The 19,234-nt window shown below is 31.5% G+C and overlaps 1 protein-coding gene across 1 annotated transcript in view; it reads right to left on the bottom strand.

The window, feature by feature from the left end:
- LOC114337738 (4-hydroxybutyrate coenzyme A transferase) overlaps positions 1-14,183 on the bottom strand; it is a 92,426-nt gene extending 78,243 nt beyond the window's left edge. Inside the window, exon 1 of the mRNA XM_028288263.2 lies at positions 13,768-14,183. Coding sequence (XP_028144064.1) covers positions 13,768-13,945 — 178 coding nt within the window. The 5' untranslated portion in view covers positions 13,946-14,183. The remainder of the gene's footprint in view (positions 1-13,767) is intronic.
- Positions 14,184-19,234: the final 5,051 nt, after the last annotated feature.

Here is a 19,234-nt window from a genome sequence, read left to right as displayed (position 1 = left end):
GCTGATGCACTTGCCAAGAGAGCATCAGCTACAAAATACCTGGGTCCGGAGCCGGCCGTGGGAGTGCCAAAAAGCACCGTCCTCGAACGAAAAAAAGCCTGGATCCGCAGCCAACACAACTCACACTGGGAGAGTGTACCCGGTCAAACACACGGCAAGATGTATATCGAGCAGAGCTGAGTTACTGCTGAAAACAAGCAGGAATCAGCTCAGAGTCATAACAGGTTTCCTCACTGGACATGCGCCAGTTAAGGGTCACCTGCATACAATGGGGCTGTTGCATGGAGACTTGAGCTGCAAACTCTGTAACAGAGAACCTGAAACAGTCAACAATATTTTGCATGACTGTAAGGCATTGGATCGGAAGCGGAAAACACTTTTCGGAGACATCGAAGTGACTCCAAATATATATGGCACCTACCTACTAGACCTGTACAAGCTGGTACAGGGTTCTAGAATTCTGGAATGGGTTTCATAAACGAATGGAATATGTACAATAAGCCAAGTGGCTGCAGTACAACCGGTTCACAACAGACGGCTTCCAGGAAAAAAAGTCCATACCATTCACTGTCCCTCATGATGTGATATCCAGCTATTCGATTTTGGCTGTTTTGTTGAGGTTAACAGCTCTTTTCTTTACGTATTTTTAATAAAAGGTCCTATTTGTGACGTAATAGGTATAACATATCTTCAGAATTCGGCGATAAAGCTATATTTCGAAGAAAGATATAACATTATGCTTAACTATTTTTGAAATGCAGATCTTGCTTTCTCTGTCCTACATTTGATTTCTAGGGAATGGTCCCAATTTCCATTGACACCCGTACCAAGGTAGGTGTATGTTTTTACTCTTTCGATTTGTTTACCGTTCCCACTGATTCGTCCAAATTGCTGTTCCTTCTTAGAGATCATCATAAATTTTGTTTTCTTAATGTTTAGTGAAAGCTCATATCTCTGACTTACTTCTGTGATTATGTTTATTAAGTCTTGGATGGCTTCATAACTGTTAGCAAATACCACCGTATCATCCGCATATCTTATGTTATTGACACGTTCTCCGTTAATTCGAATTCCGGCTTCACTGCATTCCGAAAACCAAACTGTGTACGGCTGATTTTTTGTTCGCACAATCTATATACCTACTTTGATTTATGATTTTAGAACGGTACGTTTCCAAATTCATCAAAACGGCTAAAAGCCGACACATACTTTGAAGCTCTATATAGCAATAATTCACTAATATTTTCCCAATTTTTCTTTTGATTTAACTATCTTTCTATATCTGTGTTAGATGACAGATTTAGCGAACAGTTCTCATAATAAAACACTTCAAGTATACTTATTTTATTATCATTATTCCGTGTTATTTATTACAGACAATGAACTTATTAAACAAATATTTGTTTGTCTTCAAATCAATGAGACAAAGGTCAATGCTGATAATAATGCACTACAAATTCTCTGTATCCCCATTAGAATTACAAAAGTGTTCGCATGTATGTTTTAATAATTCATGAATACGTTTTTGGCCACAAAAACGTTACGCCTTAACGCACTTTATGTCGTTAACCCACAATTTTTGGGTATTTATACTTTACAAATACATATATCAGTGATATATGAGTTTTCTTATTTCTTTACAACATAAATTTGGAAAAGAAAATAAAACCAGATCAGTTGACTAAATAATACAAAGATTTTTATACAGAGAATGATAAAGAGGGATCATGCTCACAGTATAGGGGAAAAGGGGAAATACCAAAACTATGGACGGATTTCTTTAGTAGTTCAGTTGCCAGAGACAAAAATGCCATTGAACCTCTAAAAATCATACGAACAAGCTGAATTGGGCTGAGAATATAAATTTTGGGGCCCCAAAGAAGATAGAAAGTTTGTAACCTACTCCAGGGCTTCCTCTAAAACTCACCTCGTAGGGGAGAGAGTCTGTAAAACATCGATTTACCAAGAATCTGTAGGTACGCCATAGGAAAAAGTGTTTCATGAAATATAGCTGAAATAATTTTTAATAAATGAATGAACCATTCTCTCAGAAACAACACTTAAAGCCGGCGATTTTGAATGTCAATTACGCTCGCGACATTAATGAAATTTGTATCAACTCGACGGTAAAAATTCAATATCTTTTCATCAGTGTCGTATCGACAAAAATAGAAGCTTTTTAACTTTTTAACTTTATGAAATCCCTCTTTACAGAGATACTTTCAAATTTTGAAGTAAGTTAAACATTGTAACATTGAAATTAGTTACTTATATTAAGTTATTCTATATTCTATATTAAGATCCAGTATTAAGTAAGAAAATTTCTGCACTAAACTACTTCGATTTAACAATAAAATATTGGTCTGAAAAAACCTCTCCCACCTTATGTTCAGCATTTCGTAATACTTGCAATATTAGCAAAATTATGAAAAAGCCACTTCAATCGGATTTCTTTCAAGCTTTAGAAACATCAATAATTCTAACTCCCTCATATTCTGAACTTCACACGCTTAGCAAAACTAGCCTTACTACCAGTTTTAAAAAGTTTCTCTAGTCAACTAGACGAAAATTCTGTTAAAGTAAATCCCTACATCAAAGAATTAAAAATACTATTATCTAATCTAACTACTATGCAGTGTAATATATTATTCACATGGATAAAAGCTCATATTGGTCTTGAAAATAATGAAACAGTAGATCAGTTACCAAAAGACAGCATTTTCAGTGGCGAGGAAACATTGAATGATATTGGACTTCAAGAATGTATACCCATAAGTAAAACCATGATAACTGGAAACTTCAATGGAATCAGTACTGTATAAATTGTCCGACAAGGTATACTCTTTTACATCTGAAGATCCTGACAGATTATTGGCATAAAAATTTAGATTTTTCAAGACACGATATTGTTACTATCTCTCGACTAAAATTTGGCCATGCCTGTTATACTTCATATCTACAGAGAGAGTCTGTAAAGTGGAATAAATTCAATATCTCAAATACTAATTGTTTTTTTGGAAAATGCTCAGACCCGTCGATTAGTATTTCAAATTGTCCTTTTTGACATTCAATAAAAATGTATACAGGGTGTCCCAATTTAGAGATATGACGTCATCGTCGATTTTCTTAAATGGCAACACTGTCATTTTGATAGCTAATTTGATAGGGTTTGTAAAGTTATACATAACTGCAAAATATCAAATTTTTATTCTCTACCATTTACAAGATAATAGAAAATAACAAAGTTATATCTGTAATTTGGAATATATTCAATAATTAAAATACTAACTGTTTTTTTGAAAAATGCTCAGACCCGTCGATTAGTATATCAAATTGTCCTTTTTGACATATAATAATAATGTATACAGGGTGTCCCAATTTAGAGATATGACGTCATCGTTGATTTTCTTAAATGGCAACACTGTCATTTTGATAGCTATTTTGATAGGGTGTGTAAAGTTATACACAACTGCAAAATTTCAAATTTGTATTCTCTACCATTTAGATGATAATAAAAAATAACAAAGTTATGAAAAAGAAGTAATCAACTAATAATTGAATTTAATTATTTCAATAAATTAAGCAAAAACTCATAATGTTGCCCTCAATTATTGTCAAATTGTCAATGGGCAACGTTATGAGCATTTGCTTAATTGAAATAAATAAATACAATTATTATTTGATTACTTCTTGTTCTTCATAACTTTGTTATTTTTTATTATCTTGTAAATGGTAGGGAATAAAATTTTGAAATTTTTCAGATGTGTATAACTTTACACACGCTATCAAAATGATAGTGTTGCCATTTAAGAAAATCAACGATGACGTCATATCTCTAAATTGGGACACCCTGTATACATTATTATTATATGTCAAAAATGACAATTTGATATACTAATCGACGGGTCTGAGCATTTTTCAAAAAAACAGTTAGTATTTTAATTATTGAATATATTCCAAATTACAGATATAACTTTGTTATTTTCTATTATCTTGTAAATGGTAGAGAATAAAAATTTGATATTTTGCAGTTATGTATAACTTTACAAACCCTATCAAATTAGCTATCAAAATGACAGTGTTGCCATTTAAGAAAATCGACGATGACGTCATATCTCTAAATTGGGACACCCTGTATACATTTTTATTGAATGTCAAAAAGGACAATTTGAAATACTAATCGACGGGTCTGAGCATTTTCCAAAAAAACAATTAGTATTTGAGATATTGAATTTATTCCACTTTACAGACTCTCTCTGTATATAAAATCAATGTAATACAGTCGGATTTGTGCGAAAATTGCAATACAATAAGTGACTTGGATTATTATATGTTTTGCATGTGACAAATATGTGACACAAAGAAATCTACTCAATATGCAGCTATTGCAAGAAAACGTTTATCCCCCATATAATCTGATGAACTTACTAGCTTTAAACAAACCGTCAATCTTTAGGATTAATTAGTATTAGGATTAAATTAATAATACCCCGTATCCCTACTTAGTCTGTGGTTAGTCACCCTGAACGACATGGGTGCGAAAAGTTTTTTCCCTTCCCTACTCTTGATTGTTGGATTGGATTTGATTTTAAGAAGTGTTGCTGGTTAAATGGGAGCAGTTCCCAAAGGCCAAAAAAAAGAAAAAAAGTTATTCTATTGTCGCATAATAACTCTGAAGATGCCTTTGTAAGCCGAAAGCGCTCAGTTAGGAATTAACCTGGGAGCAATCGCGCCGTTAGAACAAATCTAACATTTTATCCTTTTCCGTGATACTTGATGAAACATTTTGCAACATGAATTTCGTCTCGTAAGTGCCTCGAGTAAGATTGTAGTAATTCGTACGTATTTTTCTTTAATTTAAAAAAAAAATTAATTTTTTAATTTTTTTTTGTGGAATTTATGGCTTTGGTGAGAAAAAAATTAGCTTTAATATTGTTAGAAATAGACATTTTTAATATATCAAGTAAATAAAATTAAAATAAAATAAAAATTTGTTTTAAATTCGTATTTAAATTCATATTGTTAGAATTTAATCTAATCGCGCGACTGCTTACGTGACGGAAGTGAAGGCGACTGCTCCCGGGTTAAATATTTTACACAGTTTTAAAATATTTTTTTTCTATGCATTCATTTGTCATAGTCATCATAAGTACGTACAAAACACATGTCTTTTTCAATTATTATTCCCTTTATTACTGAAAAAAGCCACCAAATAATTGCAGCTTTTTACACCCTTTACTTTTTCATTTTCTACATCTAAATCGGGTGTTTTGTCATTGTCCATTAGATATTCACATTTTACCATATTCATTTTTAGGCATGACTCTTCACGTTCTTCGTTTTATTTCCTTATCATATTACTAAGATCGTCTTCATCTTCTGCGGTCACTATTCGGATTCGGTCATCAGCAAATAACATTTTCCACCTTTATTCCCCTGCTTCAACATTTCCTCACCCATTTTTGTAGGGATCTGTCTAGATCAATTTTAAATAAGGTGGGTGATAAACTACATCCTTGTCTCAAACCTTTACTTTACTTTTCTCTGTTGTTTTAAACAGAGAAAGGTAATTTAGAAATGTTCCTACAGATTTTAATTCTTAATTAATTTAATTCTTAAGTTTAATTCTTACAGACTTCTTCTCATAATATTTTTGAGTAGCCTTAATAAGAACTGGATTTACTTTCAGATTCGTTATTTTCTTCCACAAGTGTGAAATCGACATGCTTCCCATATGCTTTTTCCATGTGCCTATATTTAAGCTGTATGAGGTTTTCACTTTTACTGTACACTTTTTTCTACAGCCGTTTTCAATTTAATAAAATATCTATGAAACAGAAATAAAGAAATTAAGGAACAGATAAATGAAGAACCTTTACTAGAAAAAACTAGAAGGAAAATAACCGGTATTAAGGTAAAGCAATGGTAAACAATATTAGGCCTGGATCCCGCGTACCAAAAAAAAGTTGATTAATAGCAAGCTGAAAATTTGTTAATAGCTTAACAGTGTATGGTCGGACAAACTTTGATGTATGGAAACACTGGAACAGGGAAAGATTTAAGTGTGGAACGTGATTTTAATTGTGGAACGTGTCATCCTGACAAGTTTATGATTGTGAAAGCTAACAGGTTATTTTTAAGTTTATTCAACATGTAAAATGTGTCACATGTCACATGTGACAAGGTAAGAAATCAATTGGAAGTTCTGTCTGACAAAATACACGGGATGTATTCGTAGTCTGATGTTCGAAACCTGCAACCTGTGTCACAATTATTAAAACTTCCCCTGTTCCAGTGTTCCCGTACATCAAAGTTTGTCCAACTAGACACCGTTAAGCTATTAACAAATTTCCAGCTTGCTATTAATACATTTTTTTGGTACGCGGGATCCAGGCCTATACAGGGTGATCAACTTCTGTGACAAAGTCCAATATATCTGTTATTATAAAATATATGAAAAAAAGTTGTTAATAAAAGTTATAGACACCTTTAATGTACACATTTTAAAATTAGTGAGAAATATACAGGGTCCTCCGTAACACGGTGCCAAACCAAAGTTATGTTTTTTTTAAATGGAACACCCTGTATTTTATTTAAAATCTGGTTTCTCTACATTTTTTTGATTAAAAAGATATAACACTTGTCTAGGGTTATACTGAGTGTTTCAAAGTTATGAGCACTTTTATCAAAAAATCATACTGATTTGATCGCCCTGTATGATTCTAACAGTATAATATAAACTTATTTTTTTACTGCTGTTGACTGTCAATATTAAAGTAGTTTTGAAACAACGTACAATTTTTTTATCACTACACAAATTGTATACAGGGTAAGTCAAAATGCAAATAAAAGATTTTCTTCATATTTTTAAATGGAACACCCTGTATTTTATAATACCGTCGAAAAGTTCTTTCATTATACTTGCATATCTTTTAAATATTCCCTATACCTAAAGCTATTAGTTTTCGAGATATTTTAGTTTTATTGTTGATAACTTATCGATACGTTTATTACAGTAAATTAATTACCCTTAATATTAGAAACCTCCAATGAGTTTGTTAATGATAATTAAAATTAGACTGCATTTCATTTTTTCTCCAAGTTTATGGAAAATTCTATACAATAACGACAATTTTATATTTACTAACAAAATGATATCAATTAATTTTCCGCGAAGAAATGGGAACTATAGTCCAGAAAGCCACTGCGCATCCGCTAGTAAAAATACTCTAATTCGGATTTTTTGCACAATCTTACTCAATAAGGACCCCTTTTAACAAATTTGCATGTTGCCAGGACCAAAAGTTGGTCAAAAATTTTTTAAACGTTTTTTTTTTTGTTTTTTTCCTAAAATTATTTTTTTTTGCATGGAACAAAATTTTTTTCGGTTTTTTGGATCATTCCAAACAGAAAAGGTCTTTAGTGACTTTTCTCTAAAGTTGATAGTTTTTGACATATAAGCGATTAAAAATTAAAAAATTGCGAAATCGGCCATTTTTAACCTTCAAAAACTATGTGAAAAACTGAAAATTTGAATGTTACCAAGGTAGGTAGATATTCTTTAAACATCAATTGATGAAATCCCGAAGAGTTTTTTGCAATACAGTATTCAAAACTCCTTTGTTTTTTAATTGCTAATCAAGCGTGCGCGACACTATTTTTCACCGTTGCATGTGTATGCAGTATGGTGCAAATGAAAGGAATAAATTCGTTATTTCGTAAACCGGCGACTTTAAGGAAAAATCCCGAAACAGGTCGATTTTTATTTTTAAGTTATGATATTATGACATATATGGTATACTAGTGACGTCATCCATATGGGCGTGATGACGTAATCGATGATTTTTTTAAATGAGAATAGGGGTCGTGTGCTAGCTCATTTGAAAGGTCCTTCAATTCTCTATTCAGTAATATAAACATTTGCATAATTATTTATACAGGGTGTCCAATAATATAATTTTTTTGTCAATTTGCCATATGATTTAATTTAATAAAAATGTTTTGGACACCGTGTATAACTCATTATGCAAATGTTTATATTACTGAATAGAGAATTGAAGGACCTTTCAAATAAGCTAGCACACGACACCTATTCTCATTTAAAAAAATCATCGATTACGTCATCACGCCCAGATGGATGACGTCACTAGTATACCATATATGTCATAATATCATAACTTAAAAATAAAAATCGACCTGTTTCGGGATTTTTCCTTAAAGTCGCCGGTTTACGAAATAACGAATTTATTCCTTTCATTTGCACCATACTGCATACACATGCAACGGTGGAAAATAGTGTCGCGCACGCTTGATTAGCAATTAAAAAACAAAGGAGTTTTGAATATTGAATTGCAAAAAACTCTTCGGAATTTCATTAATCGATGTTTAAAGAATATCTACCTACCTTGGCAACATTAAAATTTTCAGTTTTTCACATAGTTTTTGAAGGTTAAAAATGGCCGATTTCGCAATTTTTCAATTTTTAATCGCTTATATGTCAAAAACTATCAACTTTAGAGAAAAGTCACTAAAGACCTTTTCTGTTTGGAATGATCCAGAAAGCCGAAAAAAATTTTGTTCCATGCAAAAAAAAATAATTTTAAGAAAAAAACAAAAAAAAAACGTTTAAAAAATTTTTGACCAACTTTTGGTCCTGGCAACATGCAAATTTGTTAAAAGGGGTCCTTTTTGAGTAAGATTGTGCAAAAAATCCGAATTAGAATATTTTTCCTAGCGGATGCGCAGTGGCTTTCTGGACTGCTATAAATTGCTGCAAGTTCTTGTTCAAGGTGGCTTTGAAATAATTGTCACAAGAACTGTCAGATGTAAGATTTTAATTATCTGTACCTTTTTATTTTTGTTATTGATTATAATTGTTTGACATATTGTTATAATTGTTACCTAACAATGAATTTTAGTCGTGAAGAAATGACAGACATGATATGGATTTTAGGAGAGTGTTTCAAAAAGGCATTAGTTGCCACAAGAATTTATAAGAAACGGTGTCCATAGCGTCAACAACCAAATAAGAAAGCATTTGACAACTTATTAGACAGGTTAAATCGTACTGGTTCTGTTTATGAAGCAAAGGAAAAAACAAAAATCATTATTGCGGATGAAAATGAATTAAATGTTTTACTGCCTGTTACAGAAAATCCTCATACAAGTATTCAAAATATTACAAGAGAGCAAGATATTAGTTATGTATCTATCCAAAACATACTCAAGAAAAACAACATGCACCCATATCATATACAATTACATCAGCAACTTGTTGGAAATGATTTCGAACGAAGAGTACGATTTTGTCAATAGTCACAACAACAAATAGTTATACAGAGAGATTTTTTTGAGTTTGTTCTTTTTTTGGAGACGAGGCAACATTCCACAAAAATGGTAGTGTAAACAGACACAATTTTCATTATTATTCCACAACCAATCCGTACTGTGCTCAGACACATAGTCAGACGAGATGGTCCCTTAATGTTTGGGGTGGAATCATATGCAATTACGTTATAGGTCCTTTTTTCTTTGAGGAATCGGTAAATGGTGAGGCTTATTTAAATTTTCTAGTGAATCATTTACCTATTCTACTTGAAAATGTACCAGTAAACATCCGCCAACATATGTAGTACCTTCACGACGGAGCCCCTGCTCACCACAACGCACTTGTCAACGGTGAACTCGATGAACTATTTCCTGAAAGATGGATAGGAAGAGGACACCTCTAACAATAGTTGACGTTATGAAATTAAGGATTCAAAACGCCTTTCAAAGTGTCACACAACAAATCCTTACAAACATCATTAGGTCTTTCGAAACTCGTTTCCAGGCTTGTGTAGACGTTATGGAAGGTCATTTAGAACACCTTTTATAACAAAAGAAGTACGTTGAACATTTTTTTTTATTTAATTTAGTTTTTTTAATAAATTTTATTAAATTAAAGTATTGTTATTAATAACTAAGCAATACATGTTGTTATCAACAATAAAACTAAAATATCTCGAAAACTAATAACTTTAGGTATAGGGAATATTTCAAAGATATGTAAGTATAGTGATAGACCTTTTCGATATATAAAATACAGGGTGTTCCATTTAAAATTATGAAGAAAATCTTGTATTTACATTTTGACTTACCCTGTATACAATTTGTGTAGTTATAGAAAAATTATACATTGTTACAAAACTACTTTAATATTGACAGTCAAAAGCATTAAAAAAATAAGTTTATATTATACTGTTAGAATCATACAGGGCGATCAAATCAGTATGGTTTTTTGATAAAAGTGCTCATAACTTTGAAACACTCAGTATAACCCTAGACAAGTGTTATATCTTTTTAATCAAAAAAATGTAGAGAAACCAGATTTTAAATAAAATACAGGGTGTTCCATTTAAAAAAACATAACTTTGGTTTGGCACCGTGTTATGGAGGACCCTGTATATTTCTCACTAATTTAAAAATGTGTACATTAAAGGTGTCTATAACTTTTATTAACAACTTTTTTCATATATTGTATAATAACAGATATATTGGACTTTGTCACAGAAGTTGATCACCCTGTATACTTTAAGTAAGAAGATAATAAAAGCAAAGAGAAAAATGAGATGAAAAAAGCAGACGAATAAAAAAATGGATGAAAAAAAATCTGTGAGAGCATTTTACTCTCATCTGGTTATGTTTCTAAACGAAAATGATTGTTTTGATTTCATAACACATTGATTAATTAATTTATTATTTTTTATTTATGAATTTACTTTATCAATATTGTAATAATTATACTTGAAACAACAAACTTTTAAAAATAGTATTTTTGATGTTCTACTCAAAAAATATATAAAATAAATTATCTATACAAAAACATAAACTGTGCTTTGCACTTTGAAACTTACGGTTATCATAATAAATAAATGGATGTAAATAAGGTTTAATGCCAAAATATTTTACGGGAAGTCATATTGAATTAAACATTTATTGTAAATAAGCTATTAGGTCCAATATTCTATCTGCTGTATACAACAACTGACTGCTTATCTCAGCTTCATTCATGAAAATAATATGGACTTGCAAAATTACGTCCTATTTTTCTTTTTTTTTTTGTTCATTAAGGTTACAATAAAAATGTTAACTGTGGTATTTTTTATCAATTAATATAAATACTTATATTATTTATAATTTTGAAAATTAATAACTTTGTTCTAAAATTTACTTAAGATTGCAAAATTATTTGGCAAAAATTATTTGATCCATTGGGCTGAAATTTTAGGTAGTGTTTGTTTTGTATAACAAAAAGATTTTCTGGGTAAACTTTAAAGATTCTATGTGGCTTTTAAATACCTGAAAATAATTTATTGAAAAGTATTGATTTTTGTTTTTTTTTAATGGGTTTTGCTAACTTTTCAACAGTAATTATTTTTTCTATTTGCAATTTAATTAAAAGAAATTTAATTGCAAAATTTTTTGTCTTTTTTTTTTCTAAAACGCATACGTGCCTGCCTAGATATAGCAATGAAAATGAGAAAAAAAAAAGTAATTTTTCTAATTGTTTTCATAAATTGTTTAATAAAAAATTTAGCTCACCTTTTGAAGTGTATGCGTAGTGAAATTATCATTGCTAATAATATTTCGAAAAATAATTCCAAGAAGATAGGAAATATACAATTTACCCAATCCAAATCCCTCTAAGAGAACAGCAGCTGATAAAACAAGATGAATATTTATAAACCATCAATAATCTTAGAGGAAAAGATTGTAACTTTATCTCAAGGCTTAAAATGATCAATAATCAATATTTGCATTGTGAAATGTACACCGTCTACACAATTTCTGATTTAAAAATATAATTTGTTGCATTCTAATTCACTTCGATATGTGTCATTTGTGTCCACATATTTCCCCCTTAACCCTTTCACTGCTACATTTTTTTTAAGACATGCCCAGGTGCTCACTTTCTACTGGCAATGAAAGTTTGGAAGTGCATATATCACGGATATGTGCCACACGCACTTTCTGAACACTCAGCCTGGCACAGATCTGTGTCATGCGCATTGAAGGGATTAATACTCCTCTCTAATTTTTAATATTTTCAATAGGTAAATGACAGCTTTTAATAGAATACTCTGTAATAAAACACCTTTCAGGTCCGATGACCCAATAACTAGTCAAGAAAAAAATGTTTGCCAACAGTCAGATGCTTGTGATTATAATGTAAATAATTAAAACTTATATCATAAATAGATAAAAGCCTATACTGTATATTTAAAAATGCATTTATGAGAATATTCTCAGGAACCTCAGGTAAACACATTAATAAAAAAATATTAGTAACAGACAAGGAATATCTTCCATATCTGTTACTAATGTTTCCCGAGCATACACATACAGGCCTGTCATTCCTGGGCAGGAGTATAAGCCACCCATTAGTATGAGCCCTTATGATCCATTTTCCGTGGGAGATCATTCTGCATTTTCCTTGTATTCCTGTTCTGTGTTGCCTTCCTTCACAGGTTGTTTTGTGCTTTCACCCTATTGGTGATTAAGCTCCATTTCTTTCTATTTTCTGTTTTAATTCTCCAGATAGGTATCTTCATTCTGTTGATATCTTCTCTGACCTGGTCTTTTCATCTGCACGTTGGTCGGCCTCTAGGTCTTGTATTTATAGGTTTCCACTTTTATATCTTCTTAATTTCCCAAGTATAAACAAATATAACTACTAAGTATTTGTACTACAAACAAATCAAAGGAACAGACAAGTACAAGTATGAAACAATTGAAGAAGATTTAAAAAATAGACTAGGACAAACAAGAGACTGCATATTATGAAAATTGAACCCCATACTGTGGGATAAGAACATCAGTATAAAAACAAAAAGAAAAATATATAACACCATGACAAGACAAGAAGTATCCTCACTTAAGGGTGTGAAAATTGGACAATAAATACGAAAACCAAAAACAAAATAAGAGCAACAGAGATCGAATTCCTAAGGAAAAGCTGCAGAGTAAACAGAAGAGATAGAATAAATAAGATAGAAATTACGAAAAGAATGGGAATGAGCCCAGACTTAATAGACATAGAACAGAAGAGATTAAGCTGGTACAGACATGTGTGAAGAACAAACCAAAATCGTTGGATAAAGAGAATAACAGAGTGATATAAATACTAGGCCTGTATAGATCACTAAAGAGTAAAGAGAACAAACATTTATACCATCATAACTGAACGGTTATTAAAAAATTTGTCATTGAATCTTTGGCAAAAATCAGCTCAAATTAAAGTAACAGCAACCCTGATATAGTATAAAACCTTGGAAGCCCTAACATATTATGTCAAAATAAACATATATAACTTAATACCTAATTCAAAGGGACAAAAAAATGACAAAATACAATTTTTTATACTAAATATTTGATATAAATTTTAGTTTCAAGGCTGCCAAATCTTATGCATGTTTAAGTAGATTGTGATTGGAATACAAATTACCTACATCTAATTATTCACGAATTTGATAAACAACTATAAAAGTGAAGCAGGATGTTATCTTGAATAACTAATTTAAAAAGCCTGCATTCTTCTATTTTTGGTACTCCTAAGGAACGATAGGGTTTAGGGAAAATCCTGAAGAAGAATTATTTACAAATCCTTTTAACATGTTGGTCATTGGTCAAAGTACAACAATATAATTGTATCTATTAACTGATTTAATGAATCAAGGACGTATGCACAGATATACAAATCTCTTATTTATAAATATAAACACTAACCTGATTGTAAATCTTGGAAAGCTTCCTCTGGAGTACACCATTTTGGCTCTTTTCCTTTAATGGGTTGCGAGGGTTCGTTCGTATATGTAAAATAAGTTCTAGGGGATGATTTAACAGTAGCTAAAACGCTACTTAAATGTCCAATCCGATGAGAGAAACCTCTAACTGAAACTGCCATCTTCTAAATAGATTTTTATTTATTGAAGAAATATTAAAACCCAAGAAGACTTGGAATCTGGGTCTTGATCGGCAAAAGTAAGGAGATACAAAATACAACTGACACTCAAACCAAACTCAACTTCACCTCGTAACAACTAAAAAATTAAAACGACAAACGTCAAACCACAGTAAAGGACAGGACTGTCATGTACTGTGCGTCAAACGACTGACACCAACTGCTGACACTGACACTAGTGACACTGGCAGATAGATAAACTTTGCAAAGTTGTGATTTCCTTTTTCTTTTATCGCGCCATCTATGAGGTTACATATTAGATACAATTTTAGATTTCTTCATCAATGCATGGAAATTTCCTAAAACCAGCGGCGTAACTACTGGCGTATTAAACTTCCTAAAATAAAATTTAAAAAAATTATTTCACAATATTGTTTTGAAGCTATTTCTTTATGGCATTTATGTAATTTATTATTCTAAATGGAAAATAAGCCACAATTTAACTTAAAAAAAGAATGTGTGTGTACTTTGTACGCACGTAAGAAGATATTCTTCTATTATATAATAAGTAATTTAAACGAAGTAAATATACTTAAAAGATTATTTTTTGTACTTATTTTATTTAAAAATCAAACTAACTTTCTTATCTACCACTTTCAAAAAAGAAGAATATATTCAAAAATTATATAATAATATACTTACAATCATAAAATCTATAAAAAAAATAAAAAAATAATAACTTGAACCCACTTCACGTCCACCGCGCCGTACGAAAGTTGTCGGCATTTCAAACTGCACCACATTCGCGTGTACGTCATGTGGGAATATACACAAACTAAACGTTTACACCATAAATTTATATGAAATAAAATTATTAGTTTGATTTTTGTCGAAATAAAATACAACAAAATATAGAGTAAGAAAACGATATATGAGATGAAGATTTGTAGAAAGTTTGTTCGTAATCAGATTATGTAAATTAAAGCATTGCCTACTAATAGGTAACTACATTACTTTGTTTACATTTTCCAAATAGATAGGCATTGAAACTATTAGGTATTTCCAACTGAAACATTTAGAATTACGTACCTGCGGCTTTTCAAAACTATTTAAAAAGTCACTATAATTATAAATTTGATTTTATTTCTGTCCACACATCAATAAAAACTAATATTATACAATATTTTTGTTTACCGATAACCTCCATATTGAACAATTATTGACAGATCATTTCAAAATTTCAACACCCAATCAGAGCCCGTATAACCACTAATACCATACTGTCGGTGTGCGCATGCGCGGGGATCAATCAAATTTTACCCTCAATCGATTCGCCGCTAAAGAAGAATATCTTCAAAAATGATTTTATTGATGTTTCGACGTCCACATCGGACGTCGTCGATGCTATCAAAATACAAAATATTACTAAATTAAACGAAAATGTTGTTGCTTAGTAAAAAAAAATTTCTAATAATTTAATTTAATCCGACTGATTCATATCGATTTAACATATTATCAAAGAAAGTTAATTACATCCCATGCAGTAAGACACCACATTTTTATGGAGTGCCGAAAATTCATAAAGCGAATATACCACTTAGACCCATTTGTATTAGGTACATACCATTAATTCTCCTTGTAGTGAACTATCAAAATTTTTATTAAATATTAGAATTTACTTTTAACGAATTTGATATCTGGATCGGTGTATACCTAAAAGGCTGTATGACACTATGCATTTTCTTGTATCATTTCTAATATCGTTTCTTGTATACATTTTCTTGTATCATTTCTTGTACGTACATTTGTGCCCTGTATGACACTATGCAAGTTCTTGTATCGAAAATTGTATGAAATTCGGCACGTGATTGGTCGATATTTTGTTTGTCACCCCGTGTCACGTTATGGTAGTACTGCATCTACATCTACAGCTGATTTTAAGGATTTTATAAAATTTATAAACTTTTAATTAACATTTTAATGTTAACCAGAATTTTACGTTGACTGTTTGAGGTTGATTATTTGTGTTTTTATTTTGTTTTGATATTTGTGCTAAAATATTTGCATTAGAATTATCTTCAATTTGATCCAAATTAGGAGCTATTAGACAAGGCGGAAACGGTGGGTTCGTTGGGAAAAATATTCCCATGAGATATTTTTGCATAATCACATTCGTGAGACATCCCAGAATAAGGTTCAAGAAGTCGCCCACGAGAAAAGTGGGCCAATTTTTTTTAACAATTTTTTTTTAATCAAATTGTAAAAATCAATATTTTTGGCCCGGACAAATTTTTATTAGGTTTTTTGGAACATTCTGGACAAAAAAGGTCTCTTATAATTTTTCTCTAAAGTTGATCTTTTTCGAGTTATAAGCAAGTTAAAATTTGAAAAACGCGAAAATGGCCTTTTTTAAGACTTAATAACTCGGTCAAAAATTATTATTTTCAAAATCAGAAAGTGACTAAATCAAAGTTTAAAGTCGCCCTTACATGATCCTGAAGAAATCTGTGTCATTAATTTACTACTGAGCTGTTATTTTTAATTAATAACAATGAGTGGTTAGATCGTATTGACGCTGCTGTAAATGTGAGTGCGAGTAAGATGCACAATTGGACTACCGGAATGGCTTCTCTCTCGCACTCAGCATTTACAGCCCCGCACACGTGCACGGCGCTTATTATTATCACTTAAAAATAACAGCTTAGTAATAAAATAATGACAAAAATTTCTTCAGGATCTTGTAGGGGGGGCTTTAAACTTTGATTTAGTCATATATTGACTTTTATAATAATAACTTTAAGCGAGTTATTAAGCCTTGAAAATCGCCATTTTTCGTTTTTTTCAATTTTAAATTGCTTATAAGTCGAAAACGATTAACTTTAGAGAAAAATTATAAGAGACCTTTTTTGTCCAGAATAGTCCAAAAAATTAAAGAAAAAATTGTTCGGGCCAAAAATATTGATTCTTCCAATTTCATTAAAAAAAAATTGTTAAAAAAAAATTGGCCCACTTTTCACGTGGGCGACTTCTTGAACCTTATTCTGGGATGTCTCACGAATGTGATTATGCAAAAAAATCTCATGGGAATATTTTTCCCTTCGAACCCGCCGTTTTCGTCTTGTCTATATTGTATTTTGTAAAAAATTATGCACCATGAAACCTAAATTTATAGTTTGAACTTTACTAGGAGCTAAATATATGGTTATTAGTAGAACAATAGTCCATACCAAACGGTATATTAAGTATCAATATAAGATTTATAAATAATACCTACAAAAACACAAATAAATTCATCAATACATGATCCCATTTTCATTTCAGCCGCCATTATGAGTAAGTAATTATGACATTTTAGATGTTTTACCAGCAGGTTTTACGTTTTTGCTCTTTGCGCAGAAATTGGCGCAGTTCTTGTACAAGAATCTGTGTCTGACTCAAATTCTTGTATCGTTTCTTGTATCTGTGTATGACACTATGCATTTTTTTGATATATCAGAAACGATATTAGAAATGATACAAGAAAATGCATAGTGTCATACAGCCTTAACTAATATAGTTCAAAGTTGTATCTTCGACGCCATAGGCCATTTTCATTTACAGCCCTAAAAATCTTTAAGAATTTTTCTCTCAAAAATACCAAGAAGTCTTTCATCATTTTGAGATAAGGTCCACGTTTCAGCCCCATACATGAAAACTGGTCTTATTAGGGTTTTGTATAATATATTGAGCTTCACTGCACGTTTTATATTTTTATCTTTTAAATGTTTCTTGAGACTGTGAATAGTTCTGTTTGCTATTGCTATGCGTCTTTTTATTTCGTCGCTTGTCGTATTTGTTGCGTTTACTAGCGATCCAATATATGTGAATTCTTTGACTTGCTCAAAGGTATGGTTGTTGATTTGAATTCTCTGTTGGATATTTCGTGAGTTTTTAGAAACCAACATTTATTTGGGTTTTTCCTCGCCTCGTCCGCAAGCCTTGTAAAACACTGCACCTTGTCTCTCATACTTCTACCCACTATAACTATATTATCAGCAAATGCGAGAATTTGCGTCGATCTATTAAAAATAGTTCCATTCATTCTAATATTTCATTTTCTGATTGCCTATTCCAAGGCAATATTAAAGAGGAGACACGCCAGCGCGTCCCCTGTCTTAGTCCGTTATTAATGTCAAAGAACGTGAGTTTTCTCCTTCAATTCTAACGCACGAGCTTATGTTTTGCATTGTTAGCTGCGTCAACTTAACTAACTTAGGTGGGATTCCAAAGTCTATCATTGCATTATAATGCAGTTCTTTTAACACAGTCATAGGCTGTTTTAAAGTCGACGAAGAGATGGTGTGTATCTGTTATATTCTAGTGACTTTTCTAGAATCTGCCTATGTGCTTGAATTTGATGCACAGTTGACTTTCCAGCAGTAAATCCGCATTGATATTGACCAACAATATCCTTTGTAAAATGTTTGAAGTCTTTCAAACAATACATACATTGCCGAAGATTTTACAAGCAGATGATAACAGAGTAATGAGTCTGTAGTTCTTACATTCCAGTTGATCACCCTTTTTATGCAACGGACATATTATTCCCTTTAGCCACTTTTCTGGTACCAATTCATTCTGCCATAAAAGTATTATTCGTTTATGGATTGCTGCAAAAAGTTCATCGCCACATTTTTTATACATTTCCGAACAGATTTCATCGATTCCTGGGACTTTATTGTCTTTTGAGTTTTAGGATGGCATTTGACACTTCTTCTCTTGTTGGGTATTCACTGTGTAGTTGATGATGTAGATTTTGTTGATTTTCTATGTTGTAACCGCCTTCAATATCGTTTATATTTAGATGTTCGGTGAAATGTTGTGCCCATCTGTTAAGCACTGAGATTTTATCGTGTATAATTTCACCGTTAGTGTCTCTACAAAATTTTCATCGTGGTTTATATATTCTCGACGGCTATTATTTAAGGATTTGTAGTCTTTTCACGTTTCATTTTTATCAAATAAACTTTGTATCTCATGAGGGTGTTCTGTTACGCTCATCGCCGCAAAAAACCACTTATTCACTAGACAACGGACAACTCACTAATCATCCCTTCAGTAAAAACACTCCGGTGGCGATTATCGGTCAGCAATGATCGCTCAATGATGTTCGCAAATGACTCTCCAGTAAAAACGTAGGCACCTGTACCCTGTTTTCTACCTGATTCTCAACAACTCAAATCTATTTTTCGACTTTGGATTTTAAAGTTACCATGAGTGCACAGAACATGTAGGATTAAGAAAAAGAGAAAC

The sequence above is a fragment of the Diabrotica virgifera genome, chromosome 2, assembly GCF_917563875.1.
Source record: "Diabrotica virgifera virgifera chromosome 2, PGI_DIABVI_V3a".
Lineage (NCBI taxonomy): Eukaryota > Metazoa > Arthropoda > Insecta > Coleoptera > Chrysomelidae > Diabrotica > Diabrotica virgifera.
Note: the sequence above shows the minus strand (reverse complement) of the source record. Positions and strands in the feature narration are given on the sequence as shown.